This window comes from Hirundo rustica, chromosome 1, assembly GCF_015227805.2.
Source record: "Hirundo rustica isolate bHirRus1 chromosome 1, bHirRus1.pri.v3, whole genome shotgun sequence".
NCBI lineage: Eukaryota > Metazoa > Chordata > Aves > Passeriformes > Hirundinidae > Hirundo > Hirundo rustica.
The window spans coordinates 129,183,512-129,203,742 of NC_053450.1; the positions used below are offsets into that span (position 1 = coordinate 129,183,512).

Consider the following 20,231-nt stretch of genomic DNA (forward strand, 5'->3'; position numbering starts at 1 on the left):
TGTTTTATCAAAATTCAGGAAGTATTTGCTGCTCCTTGGTAAGTCACCAGGTGGGAGAAAATTGTGACAGGCAGAGGGTTAAGATTGCTACTTTTTTGTTATTTTAAGATAGTCAAGAAAATGGCCTTTCAACTGTAGAACCTATAAAGACCAACATGATATATAATATGACTAGAGACTTCAGACATAACTGAGCTGAAATATCCTGTTTGAGCCTCAGGAAGTGTGTTAATTCAGCACTTTACAATCTTCCCAGTCATTACTGTTTAACAGTAAATGTATCACTAGTGAAGACTAAAACTCTCTTCTGTTCTAATCAAATAATAGAATCTACTCCCTGTATTCAAGAAGACTCATGAGGATGTGAGAAACACTTCTTCCCCCTGTCTCTTTTACAAGGAATTCAGTACAGACCTGTTCCCACCTGCTTAAATCTGCACCCATGCTGCTGTGCTCTTTTTTCCAGTCTTCTACCACAGTTTAGCCTCTCTCGTCTCCCTCCTCCTTCCTTTGTACAGCAATTAAAAAAATTCAGTTTTACCAGAGCAATAACATCCTGGGTTTAAGTGCACTTAAAACAGCTACTGTTATTAACTACCTGCTTACAAATGAAAGAAATACTGAAGTTTATGGTTATACTATTCAGGAGCTCCATGTAGCCCTGGTTTCCCAAAGCAGCACACTTCTCATCAATGGTCCTAAGACCTACAACGCTGGATTTTATAACACTCAGATTTACTAAGTTTCATGATATTTATGAATCCTATATTCCAACAGAAATTCCAAAAAAGCAAAATAAAAAAGGTCCAGTAGCAAGTTCAAAAATACATCTATATTTCAGTCTTTAAAAAGAAAATTAGGACCTTTCAAAGCAAAAAACTGTTGGACAGGCTATTTACTTCCCATTTTCCCCCTAAACAGTCAAGATATTAACTAGATAACAGAAAAATACCAGTAACAGCAAGAAACTACTTAAAAGCCATTAAACTGCTTCACTCTGTAAGAAATTTCCCAGTAAATCCACCAAGCCACAACACTGACTGTGTCATATCTGACAAGACCCTCTTCACTTGTGTATTTAAAAACAAGTATTTATCCTATGGCTAAATCACTCAGGTTTGGGATGCTAAGTAGTAAATCTCCTCTAAAATATATAAGCTTAAACCAATGCGAATAATGTGTATTCCAAATATACATTTATATGCAAGAACTGCATTGTTTTGACTCCACAAATTTTACTAGTGTTCTTCACATCCACAAAATTATTTGGTCACAGCACTGTAACTACAGGGAGTTGCAACGAAAATCTGAAGATGAGTTACAACATTGTCTTCAAGCAATGTAGTAGCAAACTTGTAGTAATTACAACATTGTCTTCAAGCAATTTGTAGTAGCAAATATGACAGCCTGCTAGCTACCAGAAAACAAACTGAGATACTGAAGTGTTCTGCCAAACTTCTTGTTGGCCAGAAAGGGAGTAAACCTCATGGCTGGTTTTATTACAGCATGCCAGCACAACCCTCTAACTCAATACAATGTTACGTGCAAAAAATAAGATCCTTCTCATTAGTACAGGGAAAGTACATCTTCTGTCCGACTCCCCACAAAACCACAACATATCCCTGCAGCAGAGCAATGGAGTACTGGGTACCCCCTCTGCCCTTCCATGCTGTATCCAGGAGTGGCATAAAGACTTCAAAAACAATTTATGAAATGTTCCTCTCTTAAAAAAAGCATATGTATGTGCTTAAATGTATATCTTGGTAAACACGATTTAGTAAAGTAAATACCTCATTGACATGAGCGTATTGTACTTCTTCTCAAAAAGAAATTTTAAAAAATTAAAGCAAAATACAACACAGAATGAGACCTGCAACCTTGAGATAAATAGACTTCTTGTTTGTAAATAAAAAAAATCTGAATTCTGTAGGGCTTCTTTTCTATACTCCTCTTTTAATTTAAGGTGTGTAATACAGAACAAATCTTTATTAACAGAAATTACATATCTCCACAATTATTTTTCTTAACAAAAATCCAAGGTTCTGGTTGGAGAATTTTGATAGTAAGTTTTAATACAGCCTACCAAACATACTCTCTGAAGTTCAATATAAAGATACACATCTTCTACAAGCAGCTGCTTTCTCAATTTAATTTGCACAGTTTTTTCATGCTCCACTGGTGTATTTAATGCTGCTGCACTCTGTAGGAGTTTATCTATGATAAACCCAACAGCTGGCTGCTTGCTTCATACTGACCTTCTCAAAATGTTTTAGTACATGTCACCCAAGTATTGCAGTACTACAGATTTAAACTGCCATTTCTGTGTGATTGGCACACAAGTGCCTCATTTCTTTAACCACCTATATGTGAACTCAGACCTGAATTTTATTAAAAAACACACACAAGTCAGTCAAGTTCACAGCTGAAGCAGCTTCAGCTGCTTTTAATACCAGTTCTAAATATTTTCCTGCTCATTTATTTAGCTGCACATGTTTTAGAAGCCTGTAATTAAGACAAATTGGGTAATCAAAGAAGAATAATCTTCCTTGTTACTTTACCATCCATTTAGCTTGGAGCAATGATGACAGATGTTGATTAGGAAGGAAGAAAAACTCCATACTGAAACAAGGACAGAATTTATATTTTTGGATAATAGCATTTTGAGAAGTAAAATTTCATAAATTCATATTTTTGCATGCAAAACTGAGAGATTAACGAGAAAAGGCTTCTGCTGAGAAATTAGGCATGTCATTATTCTAATGTTTCACCTTTCTTGTAAAAAGAGAGAAATTATTCCAATTTGATTGTGAAGAGAAACTGACTAGGTTGGGTTTGTGTAATTTTCAGCACTGATGCATATGAGGAATTTATTTTTAAAAGGTGGTAAGGGGATGAAGAGCAATGGTGAAGTCTAATCCTGCTAATACATCAAGAAAAGCACTGAATTGGATTACAGTTAATTGAGTACAATGGAAACATAATGGACACTGCCCCAGGACCCTGCCCCTAGTCTATAGTGCCCCCTACCCTTGAGAATTCAAATTTATAAATTGATAATAAAAAGAGAGCGCAAGAATTTTCACATATTAATAATGTGAACTAGTAAATAGCAATTGGTATTTGTTTTTTTTCTAGTACATAACCTCTTCATCTGGGAAAATAAACTTATCCAGGATAGCAATATTACATTATCCAGCAAATAAAGATACCATAACAATAATAAAATATTGTTATAACACCCCCTGTCACCAAGGCAGGCATGTGCTTCTGCACAGACAACCAGTGTAACAAAGAAAACGCTTCCAGATTAACTAAATACATACCACCATTTTGAAAGAAAAAAAATTAAGCCATTATTAAAATGTTGGCTATAGTTTCTACTAGGATAATATGGAAAGTCATACATATATGGCTTAAATTGTTTGCAGAACACAGGAATAAAGAGGTTGAAATAAAATTTGCCAGGTGTTGTCAAGTCTCACATCTCCTGTAACACAGTCGGCTTACAGTCTTTAAAAGTAATTTTTTTTGCCTATAGAAACATTATTATTAAAACAGAAAACAACTGGAAAAGCACAATTTGTTTAGTTGTGTAAAAGCTTTTCTTCCTTTATAGGGAAGATGCACATACACTCTTGAACCTCCTACAGACCAGATACAAGGATCTGAACCTTAAAGTATTTAAAAATCCACTATTACCTCCAAGGTTCAAAATTATTCACTACAAACCTTGACTCATTTGTGTAACATTTTTTTTTTAAGTTTATAAAAAGCCCAACCTGAAAACTTTGCTTATTTTCACACATCTGCAATTTATACAACCATAAAGTGTATGGGAAATTTTCAGTCTATTAAAAAGAAAGAACCAAGCAAAATCACAAAACATGCAGCAAAACCTAGTAACATTAAGAATAAATCAGACATCAGTGATAATGCAGTCTTTGCCTTTACTAAAGATAATTAGTCATCATTAATAATGTACATCTTAATTTGTTTTCAAATGTAGCAGGAATTGATGACATCCCGAGAATTAATCTACTTATTCTCAAATTAGACCTGAATACAATCCTAAAAAGAAGAATATTCTCAAAAATCAGGAATATAATCTTCATAATTCTAAATAATCATAACATTCTAGGTCTGTCTGAATACCTTTAGCACACCTTCAACATAATTTTGTTACGCTGCTTTTTCCCATTACCTGGCATTACTGACCCACTCCTTTGCCCTACTAAAATAAAAACATGCTGTTTTCCTCCCACTTACATCTGACTTCAAAGTCAATAGCCTTGAGCACAGTCTCTCAAGGGATAGGAAAAACCCCAATCTTTTAAATGTAAGATGACATCAAATTCAAAACATCACTAATTCAGTCTTACCTGCCTGCATCAGTCTCCTTAAAGATCCCATCCTGGTTGGGACACAATTCACAGCTAGGTGTGACACCACATTTGCATGCATCACAAAACCAAGGCTCTGTGGAATTTTCTGAAGCTGAACTCATGATAGAGTCGCTCTCTCCATCAACACCATAGCAACCTACACACAGGACAAATGGAAGATCAATACAAGAAGAGAAAATTGTATAAGAAGTCACTTTCCACTTATGACTTCAGAAGGAAACATACCTACAATACACATTTGGGGGAATGATTCAAGAGAAATACTGAGATACTCAAGAAAGTTTACAACGTTTTTGAAACTATTATGCTTAGTGCAAAATTTACATTTTAAAGCAAATTTAATTCTAAAAAGTCACCTGTTTTATGTGATTGTATTAGATTACAACTGAAAAACAAGAAGACTATTTTACTTTATTCTTCTAGCCACACTCGGTGTTCTTTTGTCGGGGGCTTTCCCCAACATTGAGGTGGTTTCAGGGTCCTTGGCTCCCCTGCACAGCTCCGAGCCAAGCCAAAGGAAGAGTCGGAGTTCTCAGGTTTAGATTTTTCAATGTTGCATACTTCGTTTATTGTTTCTTATCTTACAATTTTCTCGGAGTCCAACAAGATGTTCGCAGCTGCATGGATTCCTCACGTCTCCCCCTGAGCTGGGCTGTCCTTATCTTTTATACTAATTACTACGTATTTCTTGTTTACTATTTCTTACCAATGTCTATCACTATTACTAAAAAGGTCATCTTTACTTTGACCCAATCCTCACTAACTACTTTGTGCCACATCAATGCAGCAATGGAGTGAGGGAAGGAGAAGGAGAAGGAGAAGGAGAAGGAGACAACGCCCCAGATTCTCCATCTTGTCCCCATTCACTTCAATACTAGGAACCTAACATTACTATTTTCTCACCCTGTGATAAGCTAAACTACTGTTTTTTTCACATTCTTGTGGCCTGTAAACCTTCTCTCAGTGTAGGAAGTTTTTCCCATGGACTGAAATCAAAGCCAGTGTCTCTCTGAGCTCTGGGCTGGGGTCCCAGACCCCCCTGCCCAGGTCCCTGACCCTCCAGGGCAACCAAAGGAATGCCCTGGACTCCAACATTCTTTCAGAATATCCATTAGGAAGGAAAATAAGAAAACAAGACTTGAAACAACCAAAGATTAAAAAATACTCAATGCTTTTTTTTTTTTTTCTTTTTTTTTTTTCCAGCAATGAAATATATTTTGAGATAAAAACAACAAGCTCTTCCCCCTGAAAATGAACATTTTTTGGACGGAAGGGAAGTGTTTGGGTTTTCTTCTAGAGGTTCATTATGTCAGTAGAATCCAGCCAACAAATATGCGCTCCACTTTTCCACTTTGTATTCAGCATGCAAATCAACTACAAAAGAATATACACATGAAAGAAAACCCATTATTTACCTACTTTATGAGTTATAGGACTGACCTTAAGAGCCCTTGTGCGACTTCAAAATGAAAGTATAGTTTGTGGAACACAAACTGACAATTCTGAAACACCAGACTAGTGACAGATGAAATATATACATATATATTTTTAAGCACTCTCATTTGTACCTGGTTTCAGATTATGCCTAGGCATAATCTTTCACTCAGTTTCTCCATTCCTCTTCAGTACAACAAGGGTATTCTTTATGACTGCTAAGGTGCCTATGCATGCTTCATTACCAAAAATTTAGGAAAATAGTGTCTTTAAAGTGATTTGTAATTTAAATTTTGCACAAGAGGAGGAGTTGTATTAAGACTACTGCAAATGACAAAAAGGGAAACATTAAATCACCACAAAACTGGTTTTTTCCCCCATATCCCACATTTTGAACATTTAGCTGCTATTCAATAAGAGAAAAAATACTTAACTGTCAACACTTTAAACGCAGTAAGGACTTTACTAAAAAATTAAATTCAGCTATTTGTCAAATGCAGTAATCAAGTCAAATTTGCGCTTTCAGAGCAGTAAAATTACTCAATTCTGCAATTAAATAGCAAGATGAGTTTTTACTTTGTTTCATTACCCACTGGCTTCAACAAAATAGCAACAGTGCTACATCTCCCCTTGCGACAGAAACAGAGGTCTGCATAATACACTGAAACTACATTCAAAAACAGTCCTCCATTACAGAATGAGCCTCATCAATAAGAATTAAAAAAAGATGGCAGAATGTTTCTTTTTGTAATAAAGTGTCCTAGAATGAAAGGACAAGAAATGTGCAGAAGTGCATTCACAGACAAATTTCATTAGGGATATACAAGACCATATAGCTCATGCATAGGGTCACTCCATCTTCCTTATAATGTGGTATTAGTTTTAAGCAACGTTTCACAAAGTAATTTTGGGTTTTTTTTTTAATTCTAATAACACTATTTTGAATAGATACCAGCAAATCTCCTTTTCACCAATAACACTAATGTACAAACACACTGATATCACAGAGCTGATGAATCATTAACATTTCAGTAAATCCTTCAGGCTTCTCAACATATTAACATTTTCTTAAAAGTACTTACTAAAAATTTCTTAACATTACAGATGCAGTAATACTGTCCTCAAACCACACAGCAAAATAAAATCAGTTTCTTTCAAATACTGATGCTTCTTCACCAACTGAGAGTAATTAGATTTGCTCTTCTAGCCTAAGTGCCATCAGTCTACTAAAATTAGAATGATGACTTCCCCAAACTGTCTTACCTTCATTCTGAAATAGCTGCTTTATTATACTTATCAGTCATTTATACCTGATTGTTTTTTATCCTTCCTCCTGGAAAACGACACAAATGTGCTGCAATTATTTCCATCTTTACCACATGTGTTGGCATTAAACATTATTTCTGTAACAATACAAATATATGTCCTTTTCCGAAGTGGGGGAGAAAAAACAGTCCATATTTTTAACCCACTTTTTTCGCCCCGATTTGTATGTAAATCTTGATGACAGCTTTAAAGAGTTTAAGATTTTTGACAGATAAGGAGGCATTTACTCTTTTATCTAACTGGCATTTAGCAAAAGCTAAATGCCACACTGCTACAACCAGCAAAAGCAATGATTTTTAGCTGGACAAAACAGACTAGATTACCATTAATCATCACTGATAAAAACATCAAAACGATCTGGTCCACCACAAAGCTGAAGAAAAGGAAATCCAGCCTGTAAGAATGCTGGTGACCTGGTATATGCTGCCAAATAGAGCTGCTGAAGCAAGGTTCAATACAAAACCTTGTTGGCTGTGAAGCCAGGTTTCAGAGTGTCCTTTACATGTCCTGTAAAGGACATGCTTGGTTCCAAGTACTATCACTGCATCTCTGACCTATTTGGCATTAAGTCGACCATCTCCCCTTTGAATGGAAAATGTGCTGAAGAAAATAAAATAACTTTTAAACACTTTGTTTAAAATGCATGCTGCCTTTCCTTACTATTCACAAAAATTCTGAAGTCTGGGTCTTCAGAGTACCCCCCTAAGAGACCTTTTGAACTTAAGTTCATTAAATCCTCAGGTTTGTATACTCTTAGATTACTGTATCATAACTCCATTTCTGACACCTCTTTGAACACCATTAACATTAAACAATAAAACCATTTTAGTATAATATTAACCTATGAATTTAAACACATGAAATTCAAGAAGGTAAAATTTTCACACCACTTACTGTCCCGTTAATGGCATCTATATATTATGATTACAGCCAAGTTGTCTGCTGAATGTATGCCATTACATACAGAAAACAATTTTTTTTATTCCCCAGTTCTGAAGTCATTTTACTGTGTCATTAGCATATATTTTCACGTGATTGTCAAGTGATTGTCAATAAAAAGAAATTGCACCCACTTTAAAATAATACCGTTAAAACAATTGTTCTGAAATTTATGCCACTGAGGGAATCAGAAATAGAGACCTAATTCTTGTAATGGCTGCAGTTGGTCCTCTGTTTCTCTGGGAAGGTAATTTTTTACCAAAGAGGATATCTGCATACACGAACTACATCTATATATACTCTGAAACACAAACTATACGGTAAACTCTATGTTTGCAAAATTAAATGCTGTGAGATCTCAGTATGCAAAATATATTTCCTTCAATTCTTAATTGGACCAACAGTTTAAAATAAATACATTAATAATTTCATGCATCATAAATTCAGAGCAATATTTTTATTTAGTAAATGGAGAGTACTAAAGTACATGATTTTGAAAAACTGATTTTTATACCAGACAGCAGCAGACCACAGTAAGGGGCAAAATTAAAATGCAAAAATGTTTTATTACACTGTAGAACATATGGCAACTACAATATCGCTTTTAGCAAGAGAATTTTTACTCTCTGACATACACATCAAAGTACAGTAAGAAACAAAGTTTGGAGATGGAAAAGAAACTGTTCAAAAAATATAGAACTTTTCTCATTTAACTCACAGCAACTAACCCAAGGGCAACAACTGGCAAACGTACTACCTACACTAGTGGCACATGCTACAATGTGTGCCAGGCATCATCTTCAGACACACTGCAATCAAGACATCAAAAAAACTGACAACACAGTTGGGAGTGTCCTGCTATTACAAGATCTTAGCACAAACACATTTATCCAAAATGACAGATTAGTGTCTAAAGAAGACTTTTATAAAAATAAATGACAATTATCTTCATACAGAAGTAAAAATTCTGAAAAGCATCTGTACAAATTCAGTTAAGAAAGATTATTTTTCACTTTTTTGGGGGGAAGAGGGAGGGGGACAGGGATAGTCTAATGTGTGAAATGAGAACACATTTTTAATTGATGGACTTATGAACTAATTACAGGCTTTTCAAACTAACAGATGAACGCATTGTGTAAGAGTGGGTATGAAATTAGCATTACGTTATGCAACTTACACAGCTTTAAAGGCAGTTACAATTCAAACCAGTTATTTACTCCATTAAGCATAGATTTTTGGACACATGTCTGCAGTGCAAAGACAGGTTTTAGACAAGTGATGCAGGCCATGCAGGTGACAGTACAACAGTAAACAGTTGTATTAGAAAGTAAATTGACTTTCTCACAATCTCAAAAGTCATCAGTAAGCCAAGCAAAGGTATTGATTAAGGCTCCATGACTTTAGGTCTGAATGAAAACTCCCCTCTAACTTTGGCCATATTGCTGCTTCCATATGGGCTCTAACAGAGTTGCTCCCAGAGGAGTTATCATTCCTCTTTTTCCATGGAAAACCTTATGTAACAGCTTATTAATGAAAGCAAGCAATCCAACAGGAATACAACTGAACAGGCAGCTGCTGCACCAGTCCTCAAAAGGAAAGACTGGTAGCACCAAATACCCAGGAGGGAGCCCTGGTGTCCAGAAGAAGTAGGTTTGACTCCTATCGGTATTTTTTCAGCTAATTAATAACTTCACATTAAAACAGAGGTAGCTGTCATTAAAAAAAAAACAAAACAAAACAAAACAAAACAAAACAAAACAAAAAAAAAAAAAAAAAAAAAACACAAAAAAAACAAACCCACAACCAACCAACCAAAAAAAAAACCAAAAAAACCAAAAAAAACCCCCAACAACAACTCTTTCAGTCACCAGAAAGGTTCTGTGGGGGACAGAAAATTCCACTTGAACAGAGCACCAAGGCATAAGTCAAAGGTGTAAGACCCCCTCCCTGTGAAGCAAAACAGAGTCTAACACTGAAGGAGAAAATAAGTCTTCAGGGAGAAGAACAATCAAATTGTCAATATCATCATGTGGAACCCTGGGTGGGGCACCAGTAAGGTTTGAAAGGAATGCACTCCTTCCACATAATTATTTACCATGCTACTGAGAAGAAAACAGGCTCATTCATAATACCACTTGAAATTACATATAAAAACTATGAAGAAAACCCCTGTGGTATTCCACCAGCTTGTTTTGGGCATTTTGGAATAAATCAGATTGCAGGAAATGGGCGTATTACTCTTCCTAAGTGCAGGTAAACATCACTTCATTGATTTCTATCCAACTCATAAATAGGAGACTTCTTTCAAGTCTGTGCTCTGAAAAACTCAAAAGCTCAAATATTAAAACAAATTTCTGGACACAGCACGATATCTGCAACCATGGCAATCTATCTTCTAAAGGAAACCTGAAAAAAATAGAAACAAAATCTTGGATTTCAATGTGTTTACAAAACACACTCGCTCATTACTGGAATTATTTTTCAAACTACTAAGCAGCTGCATATAAGAGTACAAAGGACTATAAATACAGTCTGTGTCTATGATCTGGGTATACATTTCCAAAGTACAGCTCAAAGCCAATGCTATTAAGAGTAATCCTTGCTCCTATTAACATTAAAAAATAATTCTCAAGGTTGCAAAGCCATGTTTATATAATTATACAGTAATTACCTTTTCACCTAATTTTTGATTTTTTTTTTTTTTTTTAATCTGCCAAGTTGATGATTAGGCAAACAAGGGGCAAAAAGTAACTGTTGCATTGCATTTTGGTTTTGACTCCAACCTCTTAATGGTATGCTGTCTTCATGTATTGCTTGTGCATTCAGAAGTAAATACTCAGCCAGTGACCACTGCGCAGGAGTACAGAAATCTCCAAGTCATTGAACGTATGTGTATGTATAAGATCACTGGATCAAACTAAAGCTCCAAAGGTTCCAATATTTTTTACAGCTCTTCTGGTTTTGGCTGGGGTGGAATTTATTTTCTCCACAGTGGCTAACGTGCAGCTATGTTTTGGATTTGTGCTGAACATAGTGATGATAATGCAGAGATGTTTTTGTTATTGCTGAGCAGGATGTGCACAGAGCCAAGGCCTCTTCTATTTCCCCTACTGCCACCCCGGCGAAGAAGTTGGGGGTGCATGGGAGGTTGGGAGGAGCCACGACAGGCGACCACAAATGACCACAGTGTTATTCCAGACTGCATGACACCTCGCTCACTATACAAAGTGATGGGAAGAAGGAGGAAGAGGAAGATGTTTAGGGTGATGGCATTTGTCGTCCCAAGTAATTGATACATGTGATGGAGCCCTGCTATCCAGGAGGTGGCTGAACACCTGCTTGCCCATGGGATGCAATGAATTAATTCCTTGTTTTGCTTTGCTTGTGTGCATGGTTTTTGCTTTGCCCATCAAACTGTCTTTAACTCAACTGACAAGTTTTCCAGCTTTAACCCTTCCCATTCTCTCCTGATTCCGCTGGTGAGGGAGTGAGAGAGCGACTGCATTGGGCTTGGTGGCTGACGGGTTTAAACACAACAGTAATATTTTTATTTGCTGCAAGCAATTATTTAAACAAATTACTGCAAAAAAGCTCAGATTTAAAATAACACTTGCCCTTACTTATCATTATAAAATATCCAAGTACAGAAAAACACAGCAAAATAAATGTCCATTTCTATTGAAACTATATTCATATCTAGCAATGAAACATACACATAAAGTGTCAAGTAAAACTCCAAATTGTTCAGGTTCAAATTTTTGCTGCAGAAATTTGCATTTTTATCATAGTTATCAATTACTTTCACATATACAACTTGCTTATTTTCCTCTAAGACTTCACCTGTTTCATATTCACTGTTTCATATTCACCTTCAAGTATTTATAATTAAAATTAATTGCAAAGAACTAACTAAACTTTCAACCACAAATGTGAAAAATTAACCAACATCTGGTACACACTGTAGAACATATCAGAACAAACTAACCAATTAATAACTTTGAATTAATCTATTTTACTTTGTTGCAATGACAATAAAAGAAACACACACTGCACTCTTTGTATGAGTGGGACTACAGGGAATCTTTGCCTGGAACACTGTATAAAGAATTGCAGCAATTACTTTTAAACAGATTTTGAACTACTAAAATTCCAGTGACTTTTGAACTATAGAACTACGTTGCTCCAGAGGAAAGCCACCTATAATCTTATTTTTATAGGGACAGAAGTTTAGTACACTAAGCAAAATGAGGAAGTGATCTTTTGGGGATTTTTAAAGTATTCCTCTTGAATAAAAAACGAATTTGCCATGATTTCATTCTAAAGTGGCAGAGGATCATTTTTCTATCACAATCATTCTTTACTTCAGTGTGGTGGTGCAGAACTGTTTTATTAGATTTTTGTAAGAAGTTTATGTTATGGTTCGTTTCACTGTATCCCCAATTCTGTATCCCTTTTGTGTTGTCTGTATATTAAGGTATTTTGTGTCAATCATCCCATACCTCACATGACATGTAACATCCCCTCTGCCCCAACCCCCCTCTCTGGGGCAGCTTGCCTATCACTCCCGGGGTCCCTCCCAGATTGTGAAATCTCCGTGAGAGAGCTTCAGGTGATAGGCAGCCTGGGGGGAATTCCTTTGGCTCTGGATTTTAGTGGTCTGAAGCTTGGGGGTGGGCACACCTTGTTACCCCCTGAAACCCCTGATTTGTGGTCTTTTTTGTATCCTCCCTGGGACCCTCCCCCGCTTATAGGGGGTGGGAGGGAGGAGCAAGCTCTCTCAGCCGCCAGGTTCTCAGCCTGGAAACTCTCTCAGCCACTGGGTTCTCCACCTAGAAGCTCTCAGCCGCGGGGTTCTCAGCCTGGAAGCCCCGAGCCGCTCGCCTCGGAGCTTGGAGATCTCTGCTAATAAACATCCTTTAACCTGCTAAGCTGAGAGCCAGCCTTTTCTCTTCTGCTGCTGTTGACTGTCACCTTTGGGTCCAGCTGCCAAGCCGAGAAGCCAAAACGAACTGGAAACTTTGTGTCTGTGTTGACCCCAGCTAGCTGGAGGTTAGCTCCCACCCGGAGCGGGGAAACAACCGGACATACTTCAGCAATCATTACAATCATTAAACAAATCTTATGGAAGAATTTTCAGGGAGCTCCACAGCTCCTGAAATCACATATATTCTGTACATTATTTTCCAAAAAAACTTCATGGATACAGAAGAAGGAATTCTGCAAGATACATAAATTTAGGAGCCTAACACTTCTAGAAGGCAGTAAGACCTGACTAATGCCCCCAAAGGCACTTGCAGTGAGATTCAGCTTGTCATAAATTTGGTCAATTAATCTATTCTCTAAGCAACACTGACAGCATGGATTAGCTCTTCAGAGGACCACACCAGGTTCAGGAGTAAAAAGTCCCAACATGGACACACAATGCAAGGCATATGAATGACAAGACAGAAATCCCATCCTCAGTTTCCTAAGTGATGTCAAGCAAAGAACAGAACTACATCCCAATGCATGAAAAATACTGTTTTGAAACAGTTTTCTAGCTTGTATGAGAAAACTGAAGTGTGAGTATGTAAAACTGCTTCCTACCTAGAAAGACATTCTAAACAGGTCAAAAAAATTTTAAATTAAGGCAGTCACATTAAATAAATACCTTGTACACTTCTAAAGAATGAAAGCCTATTTTCTTTTTATTTCAAGAACTGAAGTAGTTCAATCTCATTTTCCTGGGAAAAGAAAGCCCAAACAACAGCAGAAGTCCTAAAATATTACAGGATATGAGGAAAAAAGCTGATTCTGATTAATGGAGAAAATGGATTAATGGAGAAAAAAAAGTTTTGTTTTTTAACAAAAGAGGTGTGCCTCTCTCTATGTTAGTATCTCCCCTACCTTCCAACCTCAAGAGAAAGAACAACCGTGCACAATACAGTATCATCTTCCATGTAAAGCTGTTAAAATTCCATACATTCACCTAAATTATTATTCTGGAGTATTTCTGTAAAACCAGGTCATCTATATTTATTACACACACATAGTCCAGCTTTTGAAGGAATTAGAAAAACAACAACATGAGTATGTTCTAACTTCAAAATTCCCCTGCTTCAAAATGTCAGTGAAAATTGTGAGGAAGTTCAAGACTGGCTGTTTTCACTTATAAATAAATGCCTCAGAGAATACCTTTCTTCTTCCCCTTCTCTCTTCCATTTTGGTACAGCAAAAATATAGGTGAGATAACCTTTCCTTTCAGAAGGCCTCCTATTCTCATTGTCTTATATCCCAATTATGCAATCAAAGTCATGAAATAGGTATTAATAGAATTAACACATTAATAGAATATCCTAAAGCACTGAAAATACAATGTATAGCTCCAATATTTGCAGACTGTCACTATTGCGTCAGTATCTGTAGACTATGCCCCATCCCAAAGGTTCTTATACTTGTTTCGCCGAAGTAGAAGATTGGTGTTACAGCACTAAAAAAGATCAAAGCAGTATTACAAAAAAACACCCCCCAGCACTGCAAGGTTTTGTTTGAAGAAAGCAAGTCAAAATATTATTAAAAGCAGAGCATGTTTTCTTCCTGCAATGAGAATGAAGGGTTGTATTACCTTCATGCACTGTTATTCCACAGTTGTCACATTGGATTATTTCATCAGCATCTTCACTGTTATCTCCAAGACAAACACAACAAATCAAAATATGATCCATTTTCTGGGAACTCCAATTTTGAGACTTCTCAAGGATCAATGAGTCCTAATATTGAAAAACAGAGACACATGGATTATGCTAGGAACTTCCATTTTATTTAAAGCAAGCAGAAGATCTGTTATTTGCTCAATTTTTGAACAACAATCAAAAAACCATGGAATATTTTCAAAAATGCTCAAACACTTCCTCCATGAAGACAAGTGCTGGGATGCATGGACCTCAACATGATCTACAGACCTGTTAAGATCCAGAGGTCAGAGGAGAGTCATTTCCTCAAGACAGAAACATATGTCTTTGAACCATTTCTACAAAATGGAGTAACTAAGAAACCATTTAAAAATCAAAATTTAAAAAAGGCCAAAGGTGACTTTCAAATGTTCCAACATTCAGGAAAGTTGCTTCCTCTTCTAAAATTTAAAAAATCCAAGAATATACAGCTAATAGAAGCCTGCCAAGTTTTTACTTACATAAAATATAACAAATTATCGACTCTGTATGTTTTTTTTTCTAATGCAAATGTATGTGCATCTGCACAAAACCATATGATTTATTTAAACTATATATTCTTCTGATTATACATGGGAGTAAAGATTTGCCCTGTTCTGGCAAACTACTATATGAACCACGGCTCCCAAACAGATTGTCGGTTTTCATGGGGAATTTTTCTAAGAAAACACAGAGAAGTGTTTCATAAACCAAAGTTATATGTAAAATTAGTTTTCTTAATAAACACTGTTGTCTTACTATTATCATTGTGAGACAGAGCTACTGTCTCTTCTGCAGTTTCATGGCCTCCATACATACTCATTGTACTTGAGCTTGAACTACCTTTATTGGTAATATGAAGGCACATAAGGAAGAATGAAAATAAGCACAATACTGAAAAATAACTACTGCAGTACAAAGAAACAGCAACAGTTTCAAAGCAGAGGCCAAGAGTTTAATGGTACCATTCAAAATATCTAAGATGCAAAAATATTCCAAAACTGCTGCAGAATCCAAAAGAAAGTAATTACAGTGAAAGATGCCCTCTCAAACATTTTTTCCTAATTCCAACGCCCCATTTACAACATACAGCACCAATACTATGCCTAAGGGAATGTGAGCTCATGTAGAAGTAGAAAAGAACATTCACAGGGTCACATTGCTTACAGGAAGGCAACTGTGAAAAATAAAAGATTCTCGGATACATAGTTCAGACTCAGGGAGCATGTTTTCCAACATCCTCCTGGGACAAAGCATTTTGAGGAAAGCAATAAACTTGGACATTATTGCAGCCCATCATTACTCAAAATACCCATGCTTACCATTCACATTACAAATAGGAAAATGGCAGTGGATGCTCCCTAATTTAGGCAGATTAACTGTACAATGGCACAGATTTCTTCAGTGCACGTCACAACTCTACAAAGATCAGCTTTTTCTGACAGTACCTTTGACTTAAACTATTATTTGGCTTCACAGAGAGAAGTTTAAAAGACATTGGTAATCTCTATTGCTGTAGAAGTCCAAGGTCTGGTAATTTAAAAACAAACAAACAAACACATACACCCCCCCCACCCCCCCCCCCCCCCCCGAAGTATTACTTTAAATTAAGAAACAGGAATGCATTGCAAAAACACTGAAATAACACTAGCTGTCTAGGCAGTGAGAACATATGCAAACATGGACCAAAACACCCAAACAAACAAGCAATGATGAAAGGGTATCAATTTTTTTTTCTAATTTTAGCATCCCCAGCCATTAAGGTTCACCTCATGTGAAGACAATTACCAGGTCAAACAAAGCAGCTGAGCAACTTATTTTTTTATGCAGGCAGGGATTGGTCTGGAAAGTGTGCTGCTCTCCTCTGCTTTTAGTCTATGTAAGCACCTGAAAGACTCATCCAAAACATGGAAACTTTTATATATAATAACTGCTGCAACTCCTGAACAAATCCTGTTCCCTACTGAAGTGGGAGAAACTATTTCAGCTGCATCACTATGTAACTCCCATCTCTGTGGTGTTAATGAAGCAAGTGAGCATTTCAAGCTATATGCCCATAAACTTTTAACTGTACAGGGAAAAAAATTAAAAATACAATAACCACTTCACTGAGAATAGAAGAGTCCTATAAAGTGGTAATTATTATAAAAACAGAAAAGCACCATTTACCTACTAATGATGCTTGACCTCAGGAAAGAAAGCTAAATTTGCATTCTGCACATAATTCAATAGAAAAGCGCATAGTATTTCATTACAGCACATGTTAAAATAATGTATATGCAAACCTCAAAAACTTGTAAAATGTAAACAAATAAAAATCACAGGGAAACAAGAACCAAACAATCCCTCCCCAACACCCTCCCCAGTTTCCATCCTCCAAAAATAAGCGAAGGAAAGAAACAAAAAAATGCGTCTAAAGGACACTACAGTATGTTCAGAACTAAATATCTGGACTTTCTTTCCTAAATTTATTGTAGATTTGAACATCTAAGACCTTTTTTCTAAGAACTCAGTTTCTGCAATGATGAGATTTTGCTAGATGTGTCTGCTTAATAAAATTATATTTTACTCCTTTCCCTTTTTTACTAATTCAAAGTACTGTAGCTGTGGAGAGTATACTGTTACAATACAATATACTGAGTATCAGAAATCTGAAAATTACAGTCTATAATTCAGATACTCACTTTTGCAAAACTTCTTGATAAAGACCTACGAATAAACAGTACAGCACTTTACAAGCAATAAAGATAAATTATCAGTTACAAAATTATAATCTGAAATTCAAATTTCCAATTTTGATTTTATGTTCTGGTCACTGTTCTAAATCTAAGGCAAGAATAGAATATTATATCCATGCACACTAAGAAGCTTCAAAGAAGATACATCAGAGACAGCTCTGGGTTTCTGAAACAGGTCTGTTCTTCCAAGCCAATAGAAATTAAACTGAAGAATATATCATTAAGAATGTAGCCACACATCTCCATTCTGATACGAGAAGCAATTCTGAAAGAAAACTGCCTCTCTCTGTTTCAAGTTCTGATCACCAATATTGGTCGAGCACTTTCAGCTCCTGAGTCAAGAAAATGCAGGTAATAATACTAAAATCACAGAGCCTGATAAGGAAAGACGATGCCTATGCAAAGAGTTAAAAAAAAAAGAAAAAAACACCAAACAAATCATGTTTTTTTTCCTAATCCCAGTTATTACTAGAAGTTAAAACAGCACAGCTCACTTGCAATAATATATAAATATATATATATAATACCTATCAAAGTATCTAAAATGGACCAAATCCAAATACTGTTTAGTTCCCTGTCATTTTACACATTTAAACTAAGTTTAAAGGGAACAGAAGAACTTTAAATAATGTCGTATCACTACCATTTCTCAGATGTTATGTTGACATTGTGATTATATCCTGAAAACTGAATATAGATTTTATAGCAATGCTTTTTATTTTGCTCAGAATTTTGTTACTGCAGAACATGAAGTCAGTCACAGTGACAACCAGGTATCTTAATTTTTCCACAGGCACAATCTTCAAGGCAACTGTAATTGTGCATATGGAAAAAAAGGTTACTTTATTAAACACTTATATATAAAATACTCACATTCTGCAATCAGAAGCTATTTAGTATAATAATTATAGTACCCAAATGCTTTTAGTATGGTAAAAAAATTAGTTAATTTGTGACTATTATAAACAAATCCAGCATAAATAATAATTATTCTATTTGATTTTAAACCCAGTGTTTTACTTAAAACGCTTCTGTAAGTGAACTTTGTTCAGTCTTTGATGTTTGTCACAAAGAAGGGCCAAGAATAATGCCTCATTCATCTATTTTATGATTATGTCACAGATGCTTTTAACTTTCATGACATTACAGGTGTAAAACACTTACACTAAAACTGTACTAGAAGTCTCACTAACACATGTGGGTTTGCATACTGGACCTCCTATTTGTTCTAGTACTAATCCAATCTCTGTAAAGCCAAGAGAAGTCTCAGTATTGACTTTAGTGGCATTAGATTGGTCAAGTGGTCCAAGTAAGTTCATTTAATATGCAGTGCCTATTTAGCATAATTTTTCCTGCTTCACTTATTATTCACTTATTATTGTGTGAACACAAGCCCAGCCAATCAGTTTAACTTTTAATATTTATAGAATAGTTACTGGGGAGTAGTTTCCATTTGTCAACAGATATATTATAGAAAGTTGGTTGCACTACCTCATTACTCTTGCTTTGTGAAAGAGCCAGGCTATCATTTGTCAATTCCTCATCATCTGCATTATTCCTGTTAAGAACTTTACTCTTCTTCTTCTTGGATCCTCCATCGCTAGCCGTGCTGCTATTATCTTCTTCATTACCTTCCTCATCATTGTCATCCTCATCACTTCCACTCCCGTCATCTTCATCATCTTCATTATCTCCATCACTCCCCTCTTTTTTCAGCGCATTCTTTCCTTTCTTTTTCTCAGCAGTAGGCCGCCAGTCATTGTCATCTTCACTGTCATAGTCATCCATATCATTTAGTTCTTCCATCGATACAAAATCCAGCAGAGGTCGGTTTCTGCGCAAATTCCATTTTTTTGGTTCATTTGCTTGCTCATCAGCCACAGCACCAGGTTCAGCTGCTTTCTCCTTATCTTTCTTCTTTTTTGGCTTTTCTTCTTCATCTTCTTGCTCTTTCTTTTCAGTCTTAATTACCTCTTTGTCTGCTGTTGGCACTTCTTCTTCAGTGGAGGTTTTCGGCTGTTGCTCTTCTACTTTCTCTTCTGCCTGTTCCTCCTCCAAGACACTTTCTTCTGATTCAGTACAGGAACCTTCACCACTGTCCTTAGATGCATCTTCACTCCCATGACCACTTCCTTCAGAATCTGTTGAGCATATGAAAATTTAAAAAAAGTGCCGACACAAATGTACCCCCAAAAATAAAATCTCTTGAAGCAAGTTGTTAAACAAAAGAATGACGCATGTTCCTCCCTCATAAGGTATTCCACCTATTTTTTCAGCTGGTGTCCAAATATTGCTATTTCGAGTGCTATGTTGAGAATCTGTTAAACATGAGTGCATTTTAAGATGCAAAAAAAAAAAAAAAAGATGGTAGAACTTATTAAATGAGCACTATATGTTCCTTTGAACTGCAGCTCATAATAACAAAAAGCAGTAGCACAGAGTAATTTCCATGTGAAGTCACATCTTAAAGAAAGAGCATTCCAGTTTTTAATTCCTGGAGGTGTTTTCTACATCTTCAAAATAAAATAGAAGAGATTTGAAATAATAAAATGAAGAGTTTACATATCTAGTTCTAATAATAATATGGATAATCCCATACCTTCATTTTTAATACATCTTTGTTTTTCTGAGTTTGAGGGCTTTTTTTAATTTTCAAGGTTAGTTCACTTATTAATCCCACATAAACTATGCCCCGTTCAGCA

The 20,231-nt window shown here is 35.9% G+C and overlaps 1 protein-coding gene across 3 annotated transcripts in view; it reads right to left on the bottom strand.

Moving 5' to 3' along the window:
- The window catches only part of PHF14 (PHD finger protein 14), a 163,654-nt gene that overhangs the window by 131,590 nt on the left and 11,833 nt on the right, over positions 1 to 20,231 (bottom strand). For all 3 annotated transcript variants that reach the window (XM_040072366.1, XM_040072355.2, XM_040072375.2), the window contains exons 3-5: positions 19,021 to 19,670; positions 14,707 to 14,851; positions 4,380 to 4,539 (exon numbers count right to left, since the gene is read on the bottom strand). In XM_040072366.1, coding sequence (XP_039928300.1) covers positions 4,380 to 4,539; positions 14,707 to 14,851; positions 19,021 to 19,670 — 955 coding nt within the window. The remainder of the gene's footprint in view (positions 1 to 4,379; positions 4,540 to 14,706; positions 14,852 to 19,020; positions 19,671 to 20,231) is intronic.